Raw genomic sequence first — 22,469 nt, forward strand, 5'->3', positions numbered from 1 at the left:
TTGAATCAAGGCATGTGAAGCGTCTGGGGTAAACCATGGAAAGCTGTGTAGGTATGTATATTTGCGTGTGTGGACGTATGTATATACATGTGTATGGGGGTGGGTTGGGCCATTTCTTTCGTCTGTTTCCTTGCGCTACCTCGCAAACGCGGGAGACAGCGACAAAGTATAATAATAAAAAAATAAAAAAGATACAAAGATGTTTACATTTACCATTTACCCTTAACTTTCTTCTTTCATGCACTCTCCCAAAAGTGCATCAACAGCTTTTGGTTTCTCTCTGAAGGCTGTCACAACAGCTGTCATCTGCAAACAGTGACTCTTTCACCTTACATCCCCAGCCAACACCTCTAACATACCATAGACCTATTCATTATTCTAAAACCTTTGCAATTACCCCATCATCATCATCATATCTTTAAAGTATTTCTCATCATAAAGATATAATTCATGTTCTTCAATGCTATAAGATTTGCAGATCCATAAGCAACAATACTAATTCAATGTGAATTACAGATGAGCAATATTATGGTCTTAAGTATGACAGAAAATAATTCTAGAAACATTCCAACACATCATGCAAGTCCCAAACAAAAACCCTTGATAAACCTTGCTCTTATATGAAAAAATTGGGTATTCCTCCTCTCTTTTTTATCTCTACCTTTCCTCTTGCAAGTTTAGGTAAAGTCATCTATACAGACACAGTTGGCCCAAACCATGAAACAACTCTAACATCTGTCAGTAGGATATCGAACTAAGTGTTCTTACCAGCTATTCTACAATGAATGGAATAGTGACCCTCAGTTAGGAGTGGTTCTGGAAGATCAGCCAAGAAGCTCTTGAGGACTGAGGCACAGTCATGGGCTGAGTATGTTCCATAATCCAGGTTGAGGTCAGCACCTGAGTTGAGCAGAGCCTTCAATTCCTGCTGGCGACTCAGACTTCCACTCTTGCGGAACAACCCCTCCTGAGTAATATCTGGAAATTATAATAGTAGGTAAAAAACATTATCATTCATATTCAATTCAGCATACAAACAACTGCAACAAGAGAAAATTCAGTATTACCACTCTTGCAGAACAACTCCCTCAAGAGTAATATCTAGAAATTATGACAAATTAAACAACAATAATGACGTCACACACCCGTACCACAAACTGACCTTCACCGGAAACCATTTACTCTCCTCTCTTCCTACTCATACCCACCCCTTACACCCTTGATAAAACTTCTCACTCCTTCCAACAGATTACCTCTCACACCATATATTCTTAATATCTTCCACAAAGCATCTCCCATCAATCTTATTATATGCATTCTCCAGATCCATAAATGCCACATGCAAATCCATCTGTTTTTCTAAGTATTTTTCACACAAATTCTCGAATGCAAACACCTGATCCACACATCCTCTACCACTTCTGAAACCACACAGCTCCTCCCCAGTCTGATGCTCTGAACATGCCTTCACTCTCTCACTCAATACCCACCCATACAACTCACCAGGTATACTCAACAAACTTATATCTCTGTAGTATGAACACTCAACTTTATCCCCTTTCCCTCTATACGATGGGAATACACTGCATTCCGCTATTCCTCAAGCACTTCACCATGATCCATGCATACATTAAATATCCCTGGGGATAAGGGAGAAAGAATACTTCCCACGCATTCCTCATGTGTCGTAGAAGGCGACTAAAGGGGACGGGAGCGGGGGGCTAGAAACCCTCCCCTCCTTGTATTTTAACTTTCTAAAAGGGGAAACAGAAGGAGTCACGCGAGGAGTGCTCATCCTCCTCGAAGGCTCAGATTGGGGTGTCTAAATGTGTAAGGATGTAACCAAGATGAGAAAAAAGGAGAGATAGGTAGTATGTTTGAGGAAAGGAACCTGAATGTTTTGGCTCTGAGTGAAATGAAGCTCAAGGGTAAAGGGAAGGAGTGGTTTGGGAATGTCTTGGTAGTAAAGTCAGGGGTTAGTCAGAGGACAAGAGCAAGGACTACTGAAACAGGAGTGATGGGAGTATGTGATAGAGTGTAAGAAAGTAAACTCTAGATTGATATAGGTAAAACTGAAAGTGGATGGAGAGAGATGGGTGACTATTGGTGCATATGCACCTGGGCATGAGAAGAAAGATCATGAGCGGCAAGTGTTTTGGGAGAAGCTGAGTGAGTGTGTTAGTAGTTTTGATGCACGAGACCGGGTTATAGTTATAGTTGACATATGTAAGTAGGAGAGATGGCCAGAGAGCGTTATTGGATTATGTGTTAATTGATAGGCACGCAAAACAGAGACTTTTGGGCGTTAATGTGCTGAGAGGTGCAACTGGAGGGATGTCTGATCATTATCTTGTGGAGGCAAATGTGAAGATTTGTAGAGGTTTTCAGAAAAGAAGAGAGAATGCTGGGGTGAAGAGAGTGGTGAGAGTAAGTGAGCTTGGGAAGGAGACTTGTGTGAGGAAGTACCAGAAGAGACTGAGTACAGAATGGAAAAAGGTGAGAACAAAGGACATAAGGGGAGTGGGGGAGGAATGGGATGCATTTAGGGAAGCAGTGATGGCTTGCGCAAAAGATGCTTGTGGCATGAGAAGCGTGGGAGATGGGCAGATTAGAAAGGGTAGTGAGTGGTGGGATGAAGAAGTAAGATTATTAGTGAAAGAGAAGAGAGAGGCATTTGGACAATTTTTGCAAGGAAATAATGCAAATGACTGGGAGATGTATAAAAGAAAGAGGAAGGAGGTCAAGAGAAAGGTGCAAGAGATGAAAAAGAGGGCAAATGAGAGTTGGAGTGAGAGAGTATCATTAAATTTTAGGGAGAAAAAAAAAAAGATGTTTTGGAAGGAGGTAAATAAAGTACATAAGACAAGGGAACAAATGGGAACTTCAGTGAAGGGGGCTAATGGAGAGGTGATAACAGGTAGTGGTGATGTGAGAAGGAGATGGAGTGAGTATTTTGAAGGTTTGTTGAATGTGTTTGATGATAGAGTGGCAGATATAGGGTGTTTTGGTCAAGGTGTTGTGCAAAGTGAGAGGGTTAGGGAGAATGATTTGGTAAACAGAGAAGAGGTAGTAAAAGCTTTGCAGAAGATGAAAGCCGGCAAGGCAGCGGGTTAGGATGGCATTGCAGTGGAATTTATTAAAAAAGGGGGTGACTGTATTGTTGACTGGTTGGTAAGGTTATCTAATGTATGTAAGATTCATGGTGAGGTGCCTGAGGATTGGTGGAATGCTTCCATAGTGCCATTGTACAAAGGCAAAGGGGATAAGAGTGAGTGCTCAAATTACAGAGGTATAAGTTTGTTGAGTATTCCTGGGAAATTATATGGGAGGGTTTTGACTGAGAGGGTGAAGGCATGTACTGAGCATCAGATTGGGGAGGAGCAGTGTGGTTTCAGAAGTGATAGAGGATGCGTGGATCAGGTGTTTGCTTTGAAGAATGTATGTGAGAAATAGAAAAGCAAATGGATTTGTATGTAGCATTTATGGATCTGGAGAAGGCATATGATAGAGTTGATAGAGATGCTCTATGGAAGGTATTAAGAATATATGGTGTGGGAGGCAAGTTGTCACAAGCAGTGAAAAGTATCAAGGATGTAAGGCATGTGTACGTGTAGGAAGAGAGGAAAGTGATTGGTTCTCAGTGAATGTTGGTTTGCGGCAGGGGTGCATGATGTCTCCATGGTTGTTTAATCTGTTCATGGATGGGGTTGTTAGGGAGGTGAATGCAAGTTTTGGTAAGAGGGGCAAGTATGCAGTCTGTTGTGGATGAGAGAGCTTAGGAGGCGTCAGTTGTTCGCTGATGATACAGCGCTGGTTGCTGATTCGGGTTAGAAACTGCAGGAGCTGGTGACTGAGTTTGGTAAAGTGTGTGAAAGACGAAAGCTGAGAGTAAATGTGAATAAGAGCAAGGTTATTAGGTACAGTAGGGTTGAGGGACAAGTCAATTAGGAGGTAAGTTTGAATGGAGAAAAACTGGAGGAAGTGAAGTGTTTTAGATATCTGGGAGTGGATTTGGCAGTGGATGGAACCATGGAAGAGGAAGTGAATCATAGGGTGGGGGAGGGGGCGAAAGTTTTGGGAACGTTGAAAATGTGTGGAAGGCGAGAACGTTATTTTGGAAAGCAAAAATGGGTATGTTTGAAGGAATAATGGTTCCAACAATGTTATATGGTTGCGAGGCTCGGGCTATAGATAGAGTTGTGTGGAGGAGGGTAGATGTGCTGGAAATGAGATGTTTGAGGACAATATGTGGTGTGAGGTGGTTTGATCGAGTAAGTAATGAAAGGGTAAGAGAGATGTGTGGTAATAAAAACAGTGTCGTTGAGAGAGCAGAAGAGGGTGTTTTGAAATGGTTTGGTCACATGAAGAGGATGTGTAAGGAAAGATTGACAAAGAGGGTATATGGGTCAGAGGTGGAGGGAACGAGGAGAAGTGGGAGACCAAATTGGAGGTGGAAAGATGGAGTGAAAAAGATTTTGAGCAACTGGGGCCTGAACATGCAGGAAGATGAAAAGAGTGCAAGGAATAGAGTGAATTGGAACGATGTGGTATACCTGGGTCGACATGCTGTCAATGGATTTAACCAGGGCATGTGAAGCATCTGGGGTAAACCATGGAAAGTTTAGTTGGGCCTGGATGTGGAAAGGGAGCTGTGGTTTCGGTGCATTATACATGACAGCTAGAGACTGAGTGTGAATAAATGTGGCCTTTGTTGTCTTTTCCTAGCACTACCTCATGCATGTACAGGGGTTGTCATTTCATGTGTGGCAGGGTAGTGATGGGAATGAATAAGACAGCAAGTATATTTGCATTTGAATATATGTATATGTCTGTGTATGTATATACATGCATACATTGAAATGTATAGGTATGTATATGTGCGTGTGTGGACGTGTATATATATACATGTGTATGTGGGTGGGTTGGGCCATTCTTTTGTCTGTTTCCTTGTGCTACCTCACTAACGAAAGAGACAGCAACAAAGTACAATAAAAAAAAAAATATTTACAAAGAATGCTGCAGTACAGCTGCTCCCAAAGTGGCAGATTGTAGACTTTTACTGGAACTGCAAAGCTAATCACAAAGGTGAAAGTCGAGGACAGTCAGAAATACTGTCTGTCTTGTAGTTGATCATTTCATCCTGGATTTCTGATGTTGCAAGTGAGACATCTAGGGTACTTGAAGCTGATGCCACAGGATTTACAGATGTACCAGTAGGGTTACTGCTGAGACACATTCTTCTTTGCAATCTTCTTAAACATTTCATCCAAGCAAAGTTGCTTCATATGTCTAGATTTTTTCTGTGTAATTTTTCATGCATCAAATAAAAATTCATAAGTTCTTGTTTCGTAACAAAGGGAAGTTGCTCTAGCCCTTTGATTTATTCACTCAACTCAATTAACTTTTCAATGGAGTCTTTCAGCTACATCTGTACCATCTTCATTACTGTCATCTTCATCACTTCCTGTGTTTTTATCAGCATTCAGAACAGTGCCTATAATTTCAGAGTCAGTAAGATGACACACAACCAGAGTTTCGTCGTCGACATTCATCCACTTGCTTAGATTTTCTTCATTAAGATTAATTGCCATATCCTTTACAACAGGTTCTGTAACACTTTAGCATACTCAAGCAACTCATGAACAACTTCCTTTTCCTTTGATATGTGAAATCCTGTGAAATCATTGACTGACACTCTCATATGTCTTAGAAGCCATGGCTAGGGTTAAATTTAAGCAAAATAAGCTAATCTCACAGAATTGCAGTATCACCACCAACAAGTGCAGTGTAAAGAATGTAAATAAGCGCGCCCTACACACAACACCATCTGTGGCTGTCCAGTAAACTATTCTGGTGGCCGGGTAATTTCAAGTTATGTCATGTAATTTTGTCTGGACTAAAGGAAGTGCCGAACCATCAGTTGCTGGAAATTCAGCAGTGCACCTGTAATATTGCTGGAACTACTATTCCTTCAAACATACCCTCTTTAGCTCTCTGAGATAATGTTTCTTCTTTCCACACATTCTTCATTGCTCCCAGAACCTTCATCCCCTCCCCATCTCATATATGACTCACTTCTGCTTCTATGGTTCCATTCACTGCTTAGTCCACTCCAAGATATCTAAAACACTTCACTTCCTCCAATTCTTCTCCATTCAAACTTACATCCCAATCAACTTGTCCCTCAACCTTGCTGAACCTAATAACCTTGCTCTTATTCACATTTACTTTCCTCTCACACACTTTTCCATACTTAGTCAACAGCTTCTGCAGTTTCTCACTCAATTCAGCAACCAGTGCTGTATCATAAGCAAACAACTGACAAACTTCTCAGGCCTTCTCATACCCCAACAGACTGCATACTAGCCTCTCTTTCCAAAACTCTTGCATTTACCTCTCCAACCATCACATCCATAAACAAATTAAACAAACACGGGGACATCACATACCCTTGCCAGAGACCAACATTCATTGGGAACCAATCACTTTCCTCTCTTCCGACTCATACACATGCCTTACACCCTTCATAAAAACTTCTCACTGCTTCTAGCATCTAACTTCCCACACCATATACTCTTAAAACCTTCCACAAAGCATTTCTATCAACCCTATCATATGCCTTCTCCAGATCCATACATACTGCACACAAATCAATCCATTTTTCTGAGTATTTTTCACACACACTATTCAAAGTAAACACCTGATCCTAACATCCTCTACGACTTCCGACACTACACCACTCCTCCCCAATCCGATGCTCTGTACATGCCTTCACCCTCTCAATCAATACCCTCCCATACAATTTTCCAGGAATACTCAACAAATTTATGCCTCTGTATTCTGAAGACTCACCTTTATCCCCTTTGCTTTTTGTACAATTGCTTTGCACAAGCATTCAGCCAATGCTCAGGCACTTCACCATGATCCATAAATACAGTGAATATCCTTACCAACCAGTCAACAACACAGTCACCCCCTTTCTTAATAAATTCAACTGCAATACCATCCAAACCCGCCACCTCGCTGGATTTCATCTTCAAGGCTTTCACCACCTCTTCTCTCTTAACCAAACCATTCTCAAAAACCCTCTCACTTTCTACATATAGTTAAAAGTCTCATACTGGAAGCACACTTTACAACTTCTGTTGCCACAGCCAATGGGTTTATGATAATCAGGACAAAAAATCAACAATACCACACACTGAATGTATGAACACAAGAAATGATATGGTTGGTTGCCTATGATGTCATGGACCGAGGCAGGGCCTTGTATGGAAGTGAGGATTCAATGAAGGAAGTGAGGATTTAATGAATGAACATTATCTGACCTCAAGTATGTTATAGTAGCTACAGAGGGTGCAATCCTGGTGATTATACTTACTGTAGTCTTTATTGAGATAGTGTATCAGCTGGAATACTTGGCATACACCCTCCTGTGTGAGTGGTGCACCCTCCATTACTCCTTTGTTCACCGATGAAGTGAGACCTAACCTCCTAATCAGAGGTGTCAACTGCCATCGTCGACCTGAAGTCTGTTCTGCTGATTGTGTATCACACCTATAAATGCAAAAGTCTAAGATAAGAGTGTTTAGAATTCCATTGGATTATTCAGTTGCAACATAAGATTGAAAACTGAAGTTATGAAAATGCATTTATAGTACAAGGACAACATTATCAACCTGAACTGAATAGCTCATACCTGTTACTTTCATAAGTGAATGAATGTTATTAGTTAACCTAAACTTGTAAAGTGCTGTCATAAACGTTATATTATCCGACATTTATAATTCAAGGGCTACAACTCAATAACTTACACCTACATTGTCATTCAGAAGACTGCAATCAAATAAAAGGTAGGAAAAGACTTACTATTCCACACTTGCATTCAAAGATCAAATTATATCTTTTTATCTTTATTATACTTAATTGCTGTCTCCCCCCGTTAGCCAGGTAGTGCAAAGAAACAGACAAAAGAAATGGCCCAACCCATCCATATACACATGTATAAACATAAACACCCACACACGCACGCATATATACCTCTACATTTCACCGCATACATACACAGACATATGCATATATACTATATTATACTTTGCCGCTGTCTCCCGCGTTAGTGAGGTAGTGCAAGGAAAAAGACAAAAGAATGGCCTAACCCACCCACATACACATGTATATACATACACATCCACACACACACATATACATACCTATACATCTCAACGGAAGTGGATCATAGGGTGGGGGAGGGGGCGAAAATTTTGGGAGCCTTGAAAAATGTGTGGAAGTCGAGAACATTATCTCGGAAAGCAAAAATGGGTATGTTTGAAGGAATAGTGGTTCCAACAATGTTGTATGGTTGCGAGGCGTGGGCTATGGATAGAGTTGTGCGCAGGAGGATGGATGTGCTGGAAATGAGATGTTTGAGGACAATGTGTGGTGTGAGGTGGTTTGATCGAGTAAGTAACGTAAGGGTAAGAGAGATGTGTGGAAATAAAAAGAGCGTGGTTGAGAGAGCAGAAGAGGGTGTTTTGAAATGGTTTGGGCACATGGAGAGAATGAGTGAGGAAAGATTGACCAAGAGGATATATGTGTCGGAGGTGGAGGGAACGAGGAGAAGAGGGAGACCAAATTGGAGGTGGAAAGATGGAGTGAAAAAGATTTTGTGTGATCGGGGCCTGAACATGCAGGAGGGTGAAAGGAGGGCAAGGAATAGAGTGAATTGGAGCGATGTGGTATACAGGGGTTGACGTGCTGTCAGTGGATTGAATCAAGGCATGTGAAGCGTCTGGGGTAAACCATGGAAAGCTGTGTAGGTATGTATATTTGCGTGTGTGGACGTGTGTATGTACGTGTGTATGGGGGTTGGGCCATTTCTTTCGTCTGTTTCCTCGCGCTACCTCGCAAACGCGGGAGACAGCGACAAAGTATAAAAAAAAAAAAAAAAAAAAAAAAAAAAAAAAAAAAAAAAAACATCTCAACGTATACATATATATACACACACAGACATTATCATCATTATTATTTTGCTTTGTCGCTGTCTCCCGCGTTAGCGAGGTAGTGTAAGGAAACAGACGAAAGAACGGCCCAACCCACCCACATACACATGTATATACATACTTGCCCACACACACAAATATACATACCTATACATCTCAACGTACACATATATATAAACAAACAGACATATACATATATACACATGTACATAATTCATAGTCTGCCTTTATTTATTCCTATCGCCACCTCGCCATACATGGAATAACAACCCCCTTCCCCCTCATCTGTGCGAAGTAGCGCTAGGAAAAGACAGCAAAGGCCCCATTCATTCACACTCAGTCTCTAGCTGTCATGTAATAATGCACCGAAACCATAGCTCCCTTTCCACATCCAGGCCCAACACAACTTTCCATGGTTTACCCCACACAACTTTCCATGGTTTACCCCACACGCTTCACATGCCCTGGTTCAATGCATTGACAGCACGTCGACCACGGTATACCACATCGTTCCAATTCACTCTATTCCTTGCACTCCTTTCACCCTCCTGCATGTTCAAGCCCCGATCACTCAAAATCTTTTTCACTCTATCTTTCCACCTCCAATTTGGTCTCCCACTTCTCCTCGTTCCCTCCACCTCTGACACATATATCCTCTTGGTCAATCTTTCCTCACTCATTCTCTCCATGAGACCAAACCATTTCAAAACACCCTCTTCTGCTCTCTCAACCACACTTTTTATTACCACACAACTCTCTTACCCTTACATTACTTACTCGATCAAACCACCTCACACCACATATTGTCCTCAAACATCTCATTTCCAGCACACCCACCCTCCTGCGCACAACTCTATCCATAGCCTACGCCTTGCAACCATACAACATTGTTGGAACCACCATCCCTTAAAACATACCCATTTTTGCTTTCCGAGATAATGTTCTCGACTTCCACACATTCTCCAAGGCTTCCAGAATTTTTGACCCCTCCCCCACCCTATGATTCACTTCCTCTTCCATGGTTCCATTCACTGCCAAATCCACTCCCAGATATCTAAAACACTTCACTTCCTCCAGTTTTTCTCCATTCAAATTTACCTTCCAGTTGACTTGACCCTCAACCCTACTGTACCTAATAACCTTGCTCTTATTCACATTTACTCTCAACTTTCTTCTTTCACAAACTTTACCAAACTCAGTCACCAGCTTCTGCAGTTTCTCACATGAATCAGCCACCAGCACTGTATCATCAGCGAACAACAACTGACTCACTTCCCAAGCTCTCTCATCCACAACAGACTGCATACTTGCCCCTCTTTCCAAAACTCTTGCATTCACCTCCCTAACAACCCCATCCATAAACAAATTAAACAACCATGGAGACATCACACACCTCTGCCACAAACCTACATTCAGGCATAATTTAGGGTACAGTGGACAAATTGCTTGTATAGCATACAAAAGGGGACTTTGTGTTGTCCAAATCCAGTACAAGTTGGTGTTGTCCAGGCATTTAGTCTGTCTGTTGCATTTGTAGTATGGGGAGTGAATGACGTGTGTCGTGTAATGCCGAGAATAACTGATGTTTTGTTGAATGGCAGCATTTGACCTTTCAGTGTGACAAGAGGATACAGGTCAATTCATGTCTGTTTGGTGTCAAAAGGGGTGACTTTAGACTTCCATGGAGATACAGAAATTCTGTTCTGGGTGAGCCACTGTACCAGCTGTGTAATGTAATGTTGCATCCTTGCTGTTACTTCTGTGGTGTCATATATGTACATAGCTACTTAAACCCACCCTAACCTAAAGTGCATGTCTCCCAAAGGTTGCTAAAACTTTTATATTTAGAGGCAGCTCTTTTTATTCTTTACCAACAGTCTCAACAGAAGAATCACACTGGGACTATCTGCCCATCATAACACCCACTACTGGACAGTGTTACGAATTCAACACTTATTCAGGCAAGGTCGCAAGTAACATATGTTACAAATACTACTGTTCCTTGTCTTGCAAGGACGTCATAGATTTGTCAAGTTGCACAACTCAGGATAACGCAATAATAAAGTTATGGGATTGAATTAAAGACCAGCATTACACTAAATCTACTTATAATGAAAGAATTCAAGTGTACAAAGATAGGCACATAAATCAAGCATGAAACATTACGTTAACACTGAACATTAGAGTTAACATTGAACATAGGATAACATTTGTACATGACCTAACATTCCAGATAAGATTTCAAGCCAGGAGTTCTCTTTCCTCTATGGCAGTTCTTCGATAACATTACACTGATAATTATAACGGGCTTACAGCACAACACTAGGGTAACGGGCTTATAGCACAGCACTAGGGTAACGGGCTTATAGCACAGCAGGGCTTACAGGCTTACAACACAGCAGGACTTACAGCAAGGGACACCACCCACCTCGCTGGGCTTCAGAGAAAGGAATCAAGTCTCAGCGGGTGTTGTGGGTACAAGAAGACAAGCGTTCGCCCTTGTTACTATAAACCTTACATTTCGATTGGCTATAGAAATATAGGGGAAGTTCTCATTGGTTGGAGGGTCCCAGTGTCTCGGCGTAGTTACACTCTCGTAAAATGCTGGGTGGACAGAAACTCCGAGCCAGCCTCTGGCATCACTCCTCGCCCTGATAAGAAATATCAATACCATATGGACACACACACGTTATATACGCGAACATGTGAGCACAAGCACACGTGTTCCGTAACACCCCCCTCCTTAAAGGAGAAAATTCCTGGAAGAGGAATTTTCTTAAGAGCGGGATAAACAATCAGCTAACACAAGCTAACACAATCTGTTAACACATAAGATGTGCTGAAAATAATGTAACGTAAAAATTGTACATAACAAGGCCCATCTATTTAATATTGACTCCGTTCCCATAACTTGTGAACATTTTGAAAGGTGTGGTAGTCAGTACACTCTGATTGGCTGCAGAACACAAATATACAGTGTTATAATACAAATAGGAAAACAAAGGTTACTTCTATGATTGCTTGAATAACACATAAACAAAGTGCTACAATACAAATAGCAAAACAAAAGTTCCCTCTTCTTGGTGGGGCTATCTGTTTAGGCTCAACCTTCTTTCTTGTCCTCCTGCGTGGGGATCTTACCAGCCTTTACAACACTGGCGCCATTCACAGTTAATCTGGTTGGAGCCTGCAAAATAAAACAGTCAAAAAAAAGTAGTGTTCCCAACTGATGAGAGAGGCTGTCTAACACTGCTCATTTCAAACATATCTAACATTTATCAACAGATTTATGAGAGGGGGTTGTAACTGCGAGAAAAGTTTCTAATACACTCTGTAATACCCAACTGTACCCACAAACGTCTCGGTTCTCTCCGAGATCGGGGGGAACTCATTACGGGCTAATACTTGGACCTTTACGGTCGGTGGAAGGCGGGGACTGACAAACCTCTGGCAAAACTCTGGGTACGTCGACAGGAGGGCAAACCTTTCTACCCGTCACTTCCCAGGCAGGTGCTAAAGCGTCTCCGTCTCCCCGGGTCTCCGAGGCCTTCACAGCTACGTCGTCAACTTCGTCACACACGGCTACCGCTGGACGTTGGATGATGCAGACTGATACCGTCGGTTCATAGGGACCCTGAAAACGGGCAGCCAAGGGTTGACCTGGCTGCTGTAGAAGCCACACCTCGTCGCCTGTCTCTACACTTCTAAATCGAGACCGTCTGTCACGCCACCTCGTCCTTCATCCACGACTCTCTTGAATGGGCTCGAGACAAATCCTCAATTCCTCTATCACAACGGAGGCTGCACCAGGAGAGAGGGTATCACACAGCTCCCTCTCGCTGGTCTCACTCTCAAGAAGAGTGTAACAGTGGTCAGAGGAGGTCATTAGCAATGGGCTCACAATGTCAATTAACTCGGTCAAACCGACCTTTTAAATGGGGGAGTAGGAACTCGCCTGTCTCTACGCTTCTGAATCGAGACAGTCTGAGTAGGCTTCCCTTCGCCTTCCCCATTACATGACACTGAACACCACTTCCTCAGGTCTCAACCCTCAGGGAGAGTCTTCACTCCCTGCGTTTCAACGGCTATGTCCTCAGGCACATGGCCTGCCGTGCCAGTTGTCATGGACCTGGCACCATCGTGGTTGTAGACAATATCTGGTACCTCTTCGTCAAGCTGCACCGCCTCCGTGGACTTTACCGGGCCCGTAGGCAACACCGGCATTGGGTTCATCTTCCCACCCGCTAGGTCACTGCCTAACACTAAGTCGACGTCTAAGACAGGAACTTATCTACAATCCCTACAAGATCATGGCCCGTGAAGAAATCTATTTCTGCCCTCACATTGACTAGTGGAGCTTCCTTGGGACCAGACAGTCTGTCTAGCAAGACTCGGTCTCCAGACTCTTCTCGCGGCACCAAGCCATCCACCATTAGGGACTGTAGCGCACCAGACTCCCGTAATACGGTCACTCTTCGTCGTACACCACATCTACTAACATAGCCCTTAGACAGGAATGCATTGTAGTTCCCACATAACAGATCCTATAATAAGGACAGATTAATCAGCAGTCTCGCAACCCCTCACTCTCCTAAGAGCAGAAACAGCCTCACCTACTTTACTAAATTGGCCCTAAAATTAAGAAGAGACCCAATGGCCTACAATTATATTAAAAAAAAAAGGTAGAGTCTCTGGACTCCTTCTCTCGAGCCCAGCAATCCCTCACCTGGTGCCCAGCCTTGCCACAATAAAACAACTCTTAACTCTGTTGGAGTATTTCCCCTTACTTTCATGAGTTACCGGCAAGGTAGCAGATTCAGGTGGGATTACATAATCAGTGGTCCTCCCTCTGCCGTCGTAGCCCTTTGAATGCCTGCCCGCGTCAAGTTTACTGAACTTTGGTACGAGATGTAAGTTACCCAACTGAGACGACACTGGTCCTGATGGTGAAGCGTTAAGTCTAAGTCTTTCACGTTCGAGAGCTAACCTAGCTTGTTCAGTCTTCTTCTTCTGCACTTGTAAATGTGCTTGTGCATTGACCTTAGCTATCTCTAGCTGCTTTCGCCAATAACTGAGATCAACATTAATATCACTGGGGATATGGGGAAGGATCGAGACTTTGGCCGACGTTAATGATCGAACGGTATTGTCACCACTGATCAACGACATGATTAATGAATCAAGGAAAGAGATTCCGTTAAGGCAAGAAATATCCTGGCAGGGTCGCCAATTTATATGTTACGAATTCAACACTTATTCAGGCAAGGTCGCAAGTAACATATGTTACAAATACTACTGTTCCTTGTCTTGCAAGGACGTCATAGATTTGTCAAGTTGCACAACTCAGGATAACGCAATAATAAAGTTATGGGATTGAATTAAAGACCAGCATTACACTAAATCTACTTATAATGAAAGAATTCAAGTGTACAAAGATAGGCACATAAATCAAGCATGAAACATTACGTTAACACTGAACATTAGAGTTAACATTGAACATAGGATAACATTTGTACATGACCTAACATTCCAGATAAGATTTCAAGCCAGGAGTTCTCTTTCCTCTATGGCAGTTCTTCGATAACATTACACTGATAATTATAACGGGCTTACAGCACAACACTAGGGTAACGGGCTTATAGCACAGCACTAGGGTAACGGGCTTATAGCACAGCAGGGCTTACAGGCTTACAACACAGCAGGACTTACAGCAAGGGACACCACCCACCTCGCTGGGCTTCAGAGAAAGGAATCAAGTCTCAGCGGGTGTTGTGGGTACAAGAAGACAAGCGTTCGCCCTTGTTACTATAAACCTTACATTTCGATTGGCTATAGAAATATAGGGGAAGTTCTCATTGGTTGGAGGGTCCCAGTGTCTCGGCGTAGTTACACTCTCGTAAAATGCTGGGTGGACAGAAACTCCGAGCCAGCCTCTGGCATCACTCCTCGCCCTGATAAGAAATATCAATACCATATGGACACACACACGTTATATACGCGAACATGTGAGCACAAGCACACGTGTTCCGTAACAACAGGTAAAAACCATAAGCCCCTTCCCAACAGTGCTAGCATATCTATGGTAAGCTGGTTTATCTTCAAATCCCTGAACAATGACTAAAGGAGAGGGAATGAACTTGTCCAACAATTCTACTACAGACAAGATACCAATGTGAACAACTTTCTGTTTTGGCACTGATGGCTACCACTTCACTGGCATGATGTGGAACCCCAATTCTTGCTTGGATGGCCCAGCTATAACTGAAAAAGATCAACTCGTATATCAAAAGTACACAAGCTGAAGCACAGGGACTTTTCAGAAATAAGAACACATATGGCTAATATATTTTTCAAGGTAACTGAAATGGCATGGGCAACTGCACGCGTAATCATGGCCATCTCATATACATATATAAAGAATACATAAACTCACTGGAAAAAATAAACTTGGAAGCTACAAGCTTTTGACTGGATTTTAAGCCACTGTCAAGGATACTGAGTCAAGGCAACCAAGAGAAAATATAAAAAATCAAATCTCACTTCAAATGAGGAACACAGATTTGTTGACCTGAGGATGGAATGGTAGACCAAAATGGGTAAGGAGGGGTAATACATAGAATACACAGGAATGAAAAGGAATTCAAAGAGCAACAGACCACTGGGTCCTTTCAAAGCTGTTTGTAAAAGTGAAAGATATCAGAAACACAGAAAAGTGCAGTAAAAGCTGGAAGGTATACAAATAATTCAAAGAGAATAACCTTGAAATCATCAGACTTGAAGTGAAGCAGTTATCAAATCTATCCATAGTACAGCTTTCAACCACTCTTAACACTACTGATTTCTCTACCTGGCTGATATCACATATGCTACTGAATGAATACCTTTGAGGCTTTCTAAATTTCATCAATTTCTAACAGACATTTAGTTAAAATATCTAATTCATACAAACCTTCAATTAGGTTCACAGACTTGGCAAATATGATGAGAGGATTCTACAACAACCCTTTCTGTAAGTGACATGAAAGGGTATACAAGTCTTGACTCTTCACAATTCCTTGGGGGTGAGCAGATTTCTACATGTTTGAAACTCACACATAATTCCATGGATGTCCGTACAGAACATACATGTTGATGAATCCTCTCTTTCATATCCCTTAATACCCTTGTGATACACCAGTTGATTTAGAAAACCAAAATAGACTATGAATGAGATCTCTGAGCTACAAATATAGTGCTCTAAAATCCATACTGGTCTGTGGGCAGGTCAGTGGTGAAGGAAAGATGCATCTTGATGAGTGTGTGGTACTGTGTTGGGTCCTCATGACGTAGATACCAAAGCTGCTTCTGTATGCTGCTCTCCCCATCCTCACTACTTTGTTGTGCCATGTTCATGCTGCAATTCATCAAATAGGTCAACACAGTACATATCAAACATCCCCTTGCCTGATTTTCACTTCACAAATTTTGCTTTATGAATCTACATTTCATTAACTCTCCTATTTTCTATTTCTAACTCCATAACATAAACACACAGGGGAAAGTGACAAAGATGGTTTCAGAATTAAAAAGAAAAAGGCTATGGGTTTTGAATTTGCCTAACTTGGAAGGGGGAAGAGACAGGTGGACTGAATAGTTCTTCAAGAGATGTAGGACAGACCAACCATAGGAAATAACATGAAATCAAGCAAAAAACTTGCTAAAAAAGATGTGAAGAAGTACTTTTATAATATATGAGTGCTGGATGAAAGGAATAAAATGACTGAAGGCATGTTTAATGCAAACAACATGCAGAAATTTAAAAAGCTGTATGACAGAGAAGGGGCCCATGGAAAGTAAAACTCCTGCCCCATGTACTACAAACAGGTTAACATACGCATTTAACGTAGATACTAAACAGGTAAAGCTTGAAAAGAAAAAGGAGGAGTGCAAACTGGAAAAGGAAAGTATATGCATCATTAAAACCAAGAATACTTAAATAAAAGGGTGATATAAGGCCTGTGTAAGTGATCCAGCAACATGCTATCCAAGCAAAAACGGTAGGACAAAACAACATATATCCACAAGAGGAGGAGATTGGAAATACTGTAAATGACCTGAACACATTATTCAAGTGCGAAGCAAACACTAGCAAGATAATATAAGCACAAAAACACTGATAATGAACTCTTTTTTCATACTTGATCACCATTTCCTGCATCAGTGAAGCAGTGCTAGGAACAAAGATAAGGCCTTATTTGCACACATCCACTCTATAGCTGTCAGGTAGAATGCACTGATACCACAGCACTCTACCCACAACCTGGCCCCACAGACCTTTCTAAGGTTTCCTCCCACTCCTTGATATGCCCTAGTTTAGTCTAGTGACAGCATGTCACTCCCTGTACAACACATCACTCTAACTCACCTTTTCCTATGCACACCTTTCACCCTCCTCTATAGCCAGCCCAGAGCACTAAAAATCTTTTTCACTGCATCTATCCATCTCCACTTTGGTCTCACCACCTTCTTCAAATCCCTCCAATTTTGATACATACATGCTTTTTGTCAACCTCTCCTCACTCATTCTCTCCATACATGCAAACCATTTTAGCACACGCTCTTCAGTTTTCTCAACCACACTCTTTTTATTACCACACCTCACTCTTATCCTTTTATTACTTACTTGATCAACCCTCCTCATCACATTCTGCCCTCTAATATTTCATTTCCAACACATCTGCCCTCCTCTGCACATTCTCATCTAGAAACCACGCCTCACATCCATACAATCTCGTTCAAACTGTTATACCTTCAAACACAACCATTTTTGCCCCCTAGATAACAACCTCTCTTTCTACACCTTCCTGAATGCTCCAAAAACCTTTGCCCCCTCAACCACAATATGACACACTTCACTTACATGGTTCCTCTAGCTGCCACGTCCACTTCCAGGCATCTAAAACACTCAACTTCCTCCAAATTTTTTCAATAAAACTCACATCCTAACTAACCTGTCCTTCTGCACCGCAAAACAGAATAACATTGCTTTTATTTACATTTACTCTTGACATCCTCCAATCATACACTCTCCCAAACTCAGCAATCAACTTCTGTAATTTCTCACTTAAATCTGCCACCAGTGCTGTGTCATCAGCAAAAAACAACCATTTGCTTCCCAGGTCCCCTCAACTCCGACAGACTGCATACTCACCTCTCTTTTAAGGCTTACATTTACCTTTTCAGAAAAGAAGAGTGAATGTTGGGGTGAAGAGGGTGGTGAGAGTAAGTGAGCTTGGGAAGGAGACTTGTGTGAGGAAGTACCAGGAGAGACTGAGTACAGAATGGAAAAAGGTGAGAACAATGGAAGTAAGGGGAGTGGGGGAGGAATGGGATGTATTTAGGGAATCAGTGATGGATTGCGCAAAAGATGCTTGTGGCATGAGAAGAGTGGGAGGTGGGTTGATTAGAAAGGGTAGTGAGTGGTGGGATGAAGAAGTAAGATTATTAGTGAAAGAGAAGAGAGAGGCATTTGGACGATTTTTGCAGGGAAAAAATGCAACTGAGTGGGAGATGTATAAAAGAAAGAGACAGGAGGTCAAGAGAAAGGTGCAAGAGGTGAAAAAGAGGGCAAATGAGAGTTGGGGTGAGAGAGTATCATAAAATTTTTGGGAGAATAAAAAGATGTTCTGGAAGGAGGTAAATAAAGTGCGTAAGACAAGGGAGCAAATGGGAACTTCAGTGAAGGGCGCAAATGGGGAGGTGATAACAAGTAGTGGTGATGTGAGAAGGAGATGGAGTGAGTATTTTGAAGGTTTGTTGAATGTCTTTGATGATAGAGTGGCAGATATAGGGTGTTTTGGTCGAGGTGGTGTGCAAAGTGAGAGGGGTAGGGAAAATGATTTGGTAAACAGAGAAGAGGTAGTAAAAGCTTTGCAGAAGATGAAAGCCGGCAAGGCAGCAGGTTTGGATGGTATTGCAGTGGAATTTATTAAAAAAGGGGGTGACTGTATTATTGACTGGTTGGTAAGGTTATTTAATGTATGTATGACTCATGGTGAGGTGCCTGAGGATTGGCGGAATGCGTGCATAGTGCCATTGTACAAAGGCAAAGGGGATAAGAGTGAGTGCTCAAATTACAGAGGTATAAGTTTGTTGAGTATTCCTGGTAAATTATATGGGAGGGTATTGATTGAGAGGGTGAGGGCATGTACAGAGCATCAGATTGGGGAATAGCAGTGTGGTTTCAGAAGTGGTAGAGGATGTGTGGATCAGGTGTTTGCTTTGAAGAATGTATGTGAGAAATACTTAGAAAAGCAAATGGATTTGTATGTAGCATTTATGGATCTGGAGAAGGCATATGATAAGAGTTGATAGAGATGCTCTGTGGAAGGTATTAAGAATATATGGTGTGGGAGGCAAGTTGTTAGAAGCAGTGAAAAGTTTTTATCGAGGATGTAAGGCTTGTGTACGTGTAGGAAGAGAGGAAAGTGATTGGTTCTCAGTGAATGTAGGTTTGCGGCAGGGGTGTGTGATGTCTCCATGGTAGTTTAATTTGTTTTTGGATGGGGTTGTTAGGGAGGTGAATGCAAGAGTTTTGGAAAGAGGGGCAAGTATGAAGTCTGTTGGGGATGAGAGAGCTTGGGAAGTGAGTCAGTTGTTGTTCACTGATGATACAGCGCTGGTAGCTGATTCATGTGAGAAACTGCAGAAGCTGGTGACTGAGTTTGGTAAAGTGTGTGAAAGAAGAAAGTTAAGAGTAAATGTGAATAAGAGCAAGGTTATTAGGTACAGTAAGGTTGAGGGTCAAGTCAATTGGGAGGTAAGTTTGAATGGAGAAAAACTGGAGGAAGTAAAGTGTTTTAGATACCTGGGAGTGGATCTGTCAGCGGATGGAACCATGGAAGCGGAAGTGGATCATAGGGTGGGGGAGGGGGCGAAAATCCTGGGAGCCTTGAAGAATGTGTGGAAGTCGTGAACATTATCTCGGAAAGCAAAAATGGGTATGTTTGAAGGAATAGTGGTTCCAACAATGTTGTATGGTTGCGAGGCGTGGGCTATGGATAGAGTTGTGCGCATGAGGATGGATGTGCTGGAAATGAGATGTTTGAGGACAATGTGTGGTGTGAGGTGGTTTGATCGAGTAAGTAACGTAAGGGTAAGAGAGATGTGTGGAAATAAAAAGAGCGTGGTTGAGAGAGCAGAAGAGGGTGTTTTGAAATGGTTTGGGCACATGGAGAGAATGAGTGAGGAAAGATTGACCAAGAGGATATATGTGTCGGAGGTGGAGGGAACGAGGAGAAGTGGGAGACCAAATTGGAGGTGGAAAGATGGAGTGAAAAAGATTTTGTGTGATCGGGGCCTGAACATGCAGGAGGGTGAAAGGAGGGCAAGGAATAGAGTGAAATGGATCGATGTGGTATACCGGGGTTGACGTGCTGTCAGTGGATTGAATCAGGGCATGTGAAGCGTCTGGGGTAAACCATGGAAAGCTGTGTAGGTATGTATATTTGCGTGTGTGGACGTATGTATATACATGTGTATGGGGGTGGGTTGGGCCATTTCTTTCGTCTGTTTCCTTGCGCTACCTCGCAAACGCGGGAGACAGCGGCAAAAAAAAAAAAAAAAAAAAAAAAATTACCTCTCTCACCAACCCATCCAAAAAGAAATTAAAAAGCCATGGTGACATCACACACCCTTGCCAGAGGACCATCTTCACCTGGAATCACTCATCCTCACTTTCTACCTACTCAAACACACCTTACATTGCTGACAAAAACTCCTCACAGCTTCTAATAACTTTCTTCCCACACCATATGTTTGTAAGACCTTCAACAAAGCATTTCTAGCAACCCTATCATGTGCTTTCTCCAGATCCATAAGTGCAATGTACAAATCTTTCTGTACCAATAAGTATTTCTCACACATTCTCCAAAGCAAACACCTGATCTACACATCATCTATCACTCCTGAAACCATATTGTACTTGCTCTGTACATATCTTTACCCTCTCAATCACTGCTATTCCAGAGGACTTCCCTGGTACACTCAAAAAAAATCGTATACCTCTGGAGTTCAAACACTCACCTTCATTCCCTTGCCTTTAAACAATGGCAGTATACATGCATTCCACCAATCTAAAGGCACCTTAAAATGATCCATATATACGATGATGATCCTAACAAACCCATCGACAACACCGTCACCCCTTTCTTAAGAAATTCAACTGCAATATCATCCACTCCACCAATCTTGCCACATATCAACTGCAATATCATCCACTCTAGCAATCTTGCCACATATCATCTTATGCAAGCATTCACCACCTCTTTTCACCAAACACATACCATAACTCTCTGACTCTGCATACCTCCCCAACCCAAACAGGAAACATACAAGAAAGGAGTGCAATTAATAGGAAGGCATACCAGAGAAAGTGGAAGGGGGTCAAGAGGAAGGTGCTGAGGCTGAAATATAGGGCATATGAGTTTGACTGAGTATAAGCAAACTTCTGGGAAAATAAGATGTTTTGGAAGGAGGGTAATAGTGTGAGGAAAAACAAGAGAACAAATTGGAACATTGGTAAAGGAGACAAATGGGGAAGTGGTTATGGGCAGTGATGTGAAGATGAGATGGAGTGTATTTTGAAGAACTGTTGAAGCATTTTTGAATAATCAATGAATCAGGATAAAAACTGATACTATGAAATGGATGAGGAAGCTCAGCATTGGACAACGACAAGCTCTAGAAGTTTATGAACATGTGGGTAAGACAAAAGTATTATTGAAACAGAAACAGAAGGTAGAAAAATAAAACTTTGTGATAATACTATATCTAGACTGGATGAAGACCACATTTAATCATAGGAGAAAAGGAAGGGAATAAGATATGAGACCTAAAGAGATAACTTACAATAGAGACATTCTTCAGAATTATATTGAAGGAAGGATTAAAAAAGACCCACAGAAGTTACTTGCAAAAAAGAGTAGCTCTAGAGACACATGCCTGCCAAAATCAGTATAATATATACATAAGATATATACACTATCTCAACTTAGGAGGTTCATATCTAATTCCATAACTCAGTCTAGAATCAAACCTCTCTGAAGCTGCTTTGATTCAGCCAGGTCAGGTTGTTAGATACCAAAGCCTGCAGGGCAAACTTCTATGTTAAAAGCTTCAGTTTAAAAGTAGAAGTCCTTATCAAGGTCAAGCCTGGGTAGAAAGAAAAAGGAAAGCAATGAAAAAGAGGTGAGAAAAGGGATGAGATCACATGAGGTACAAAATGTTGGTTTTGAAGTCTGATAACCTTTTTCTCTCTCAGGTGATGTACCAGGAGCAATAAGATAAACTCTTTAGATATTCAAGGGGATAAGGACTTTCTATCAACACATCTAACCAGTGGGATAGAGCTACCCTTCCCAACCCATTGTTATGATAGGGTAATATAACAAAAAATTTTCTTTGAACAGCCTTGGATTTTTCTAACATCAA

At 41.9% G+C, this 22,469-nt stretch overlaps 1 protein-coding gene across 4 annotated transcripts in view; it reads right to left on the reverse strand.

The window, feature by feature from the left end:
- The window catches only part of RhoGAP54D (Rho GTPase activating protein at 54D), a 96,004-nt gene that overhangs the window by 67,621 nt on the left and 5,914 nt on the right, over positions 1–22,469 (reverse strand). For all 4 annotated transcript variants that reach the window (XM_071667179.1, XM_071667180.1, XM_071667181.1 and 1 more), the window contains 3 exons: positions 16,249–16,392; positions 7,382–7,557; positions 769–978 (listed from right to left, as the gene is read on the reverse strand). In XM_071667179.1, coding sequence (XP_071523280.1) covers positions 769–978; positions 7,382–7,557; positions 16,249–16,391 — 529 coding nt within the window. In that variant the 5' untranslated portion in view covers position 16,392. The remainder of the gene's footprint in view (positions 1–768; positions 979–7,381; positions 7,558–16,248; positions 16,393–22,469) is intronic.

This window comes from Panulirus ornatus, chromosome 11 (genome assembly GCF_036320965.1).
Source record: "Panulirus ornatus isolate Po-2019 chromosome 11, ASM3632096v1, whole genome shotgun sequence".
In the NCBI taxonomy this organism is placed as follows: domain Eukaryota; kingdom Metazoa; phylum Arthropoda; class Malacostraca; order Decapoda; family Palinuridae; genus Panulirus; species Panulirus ornatus.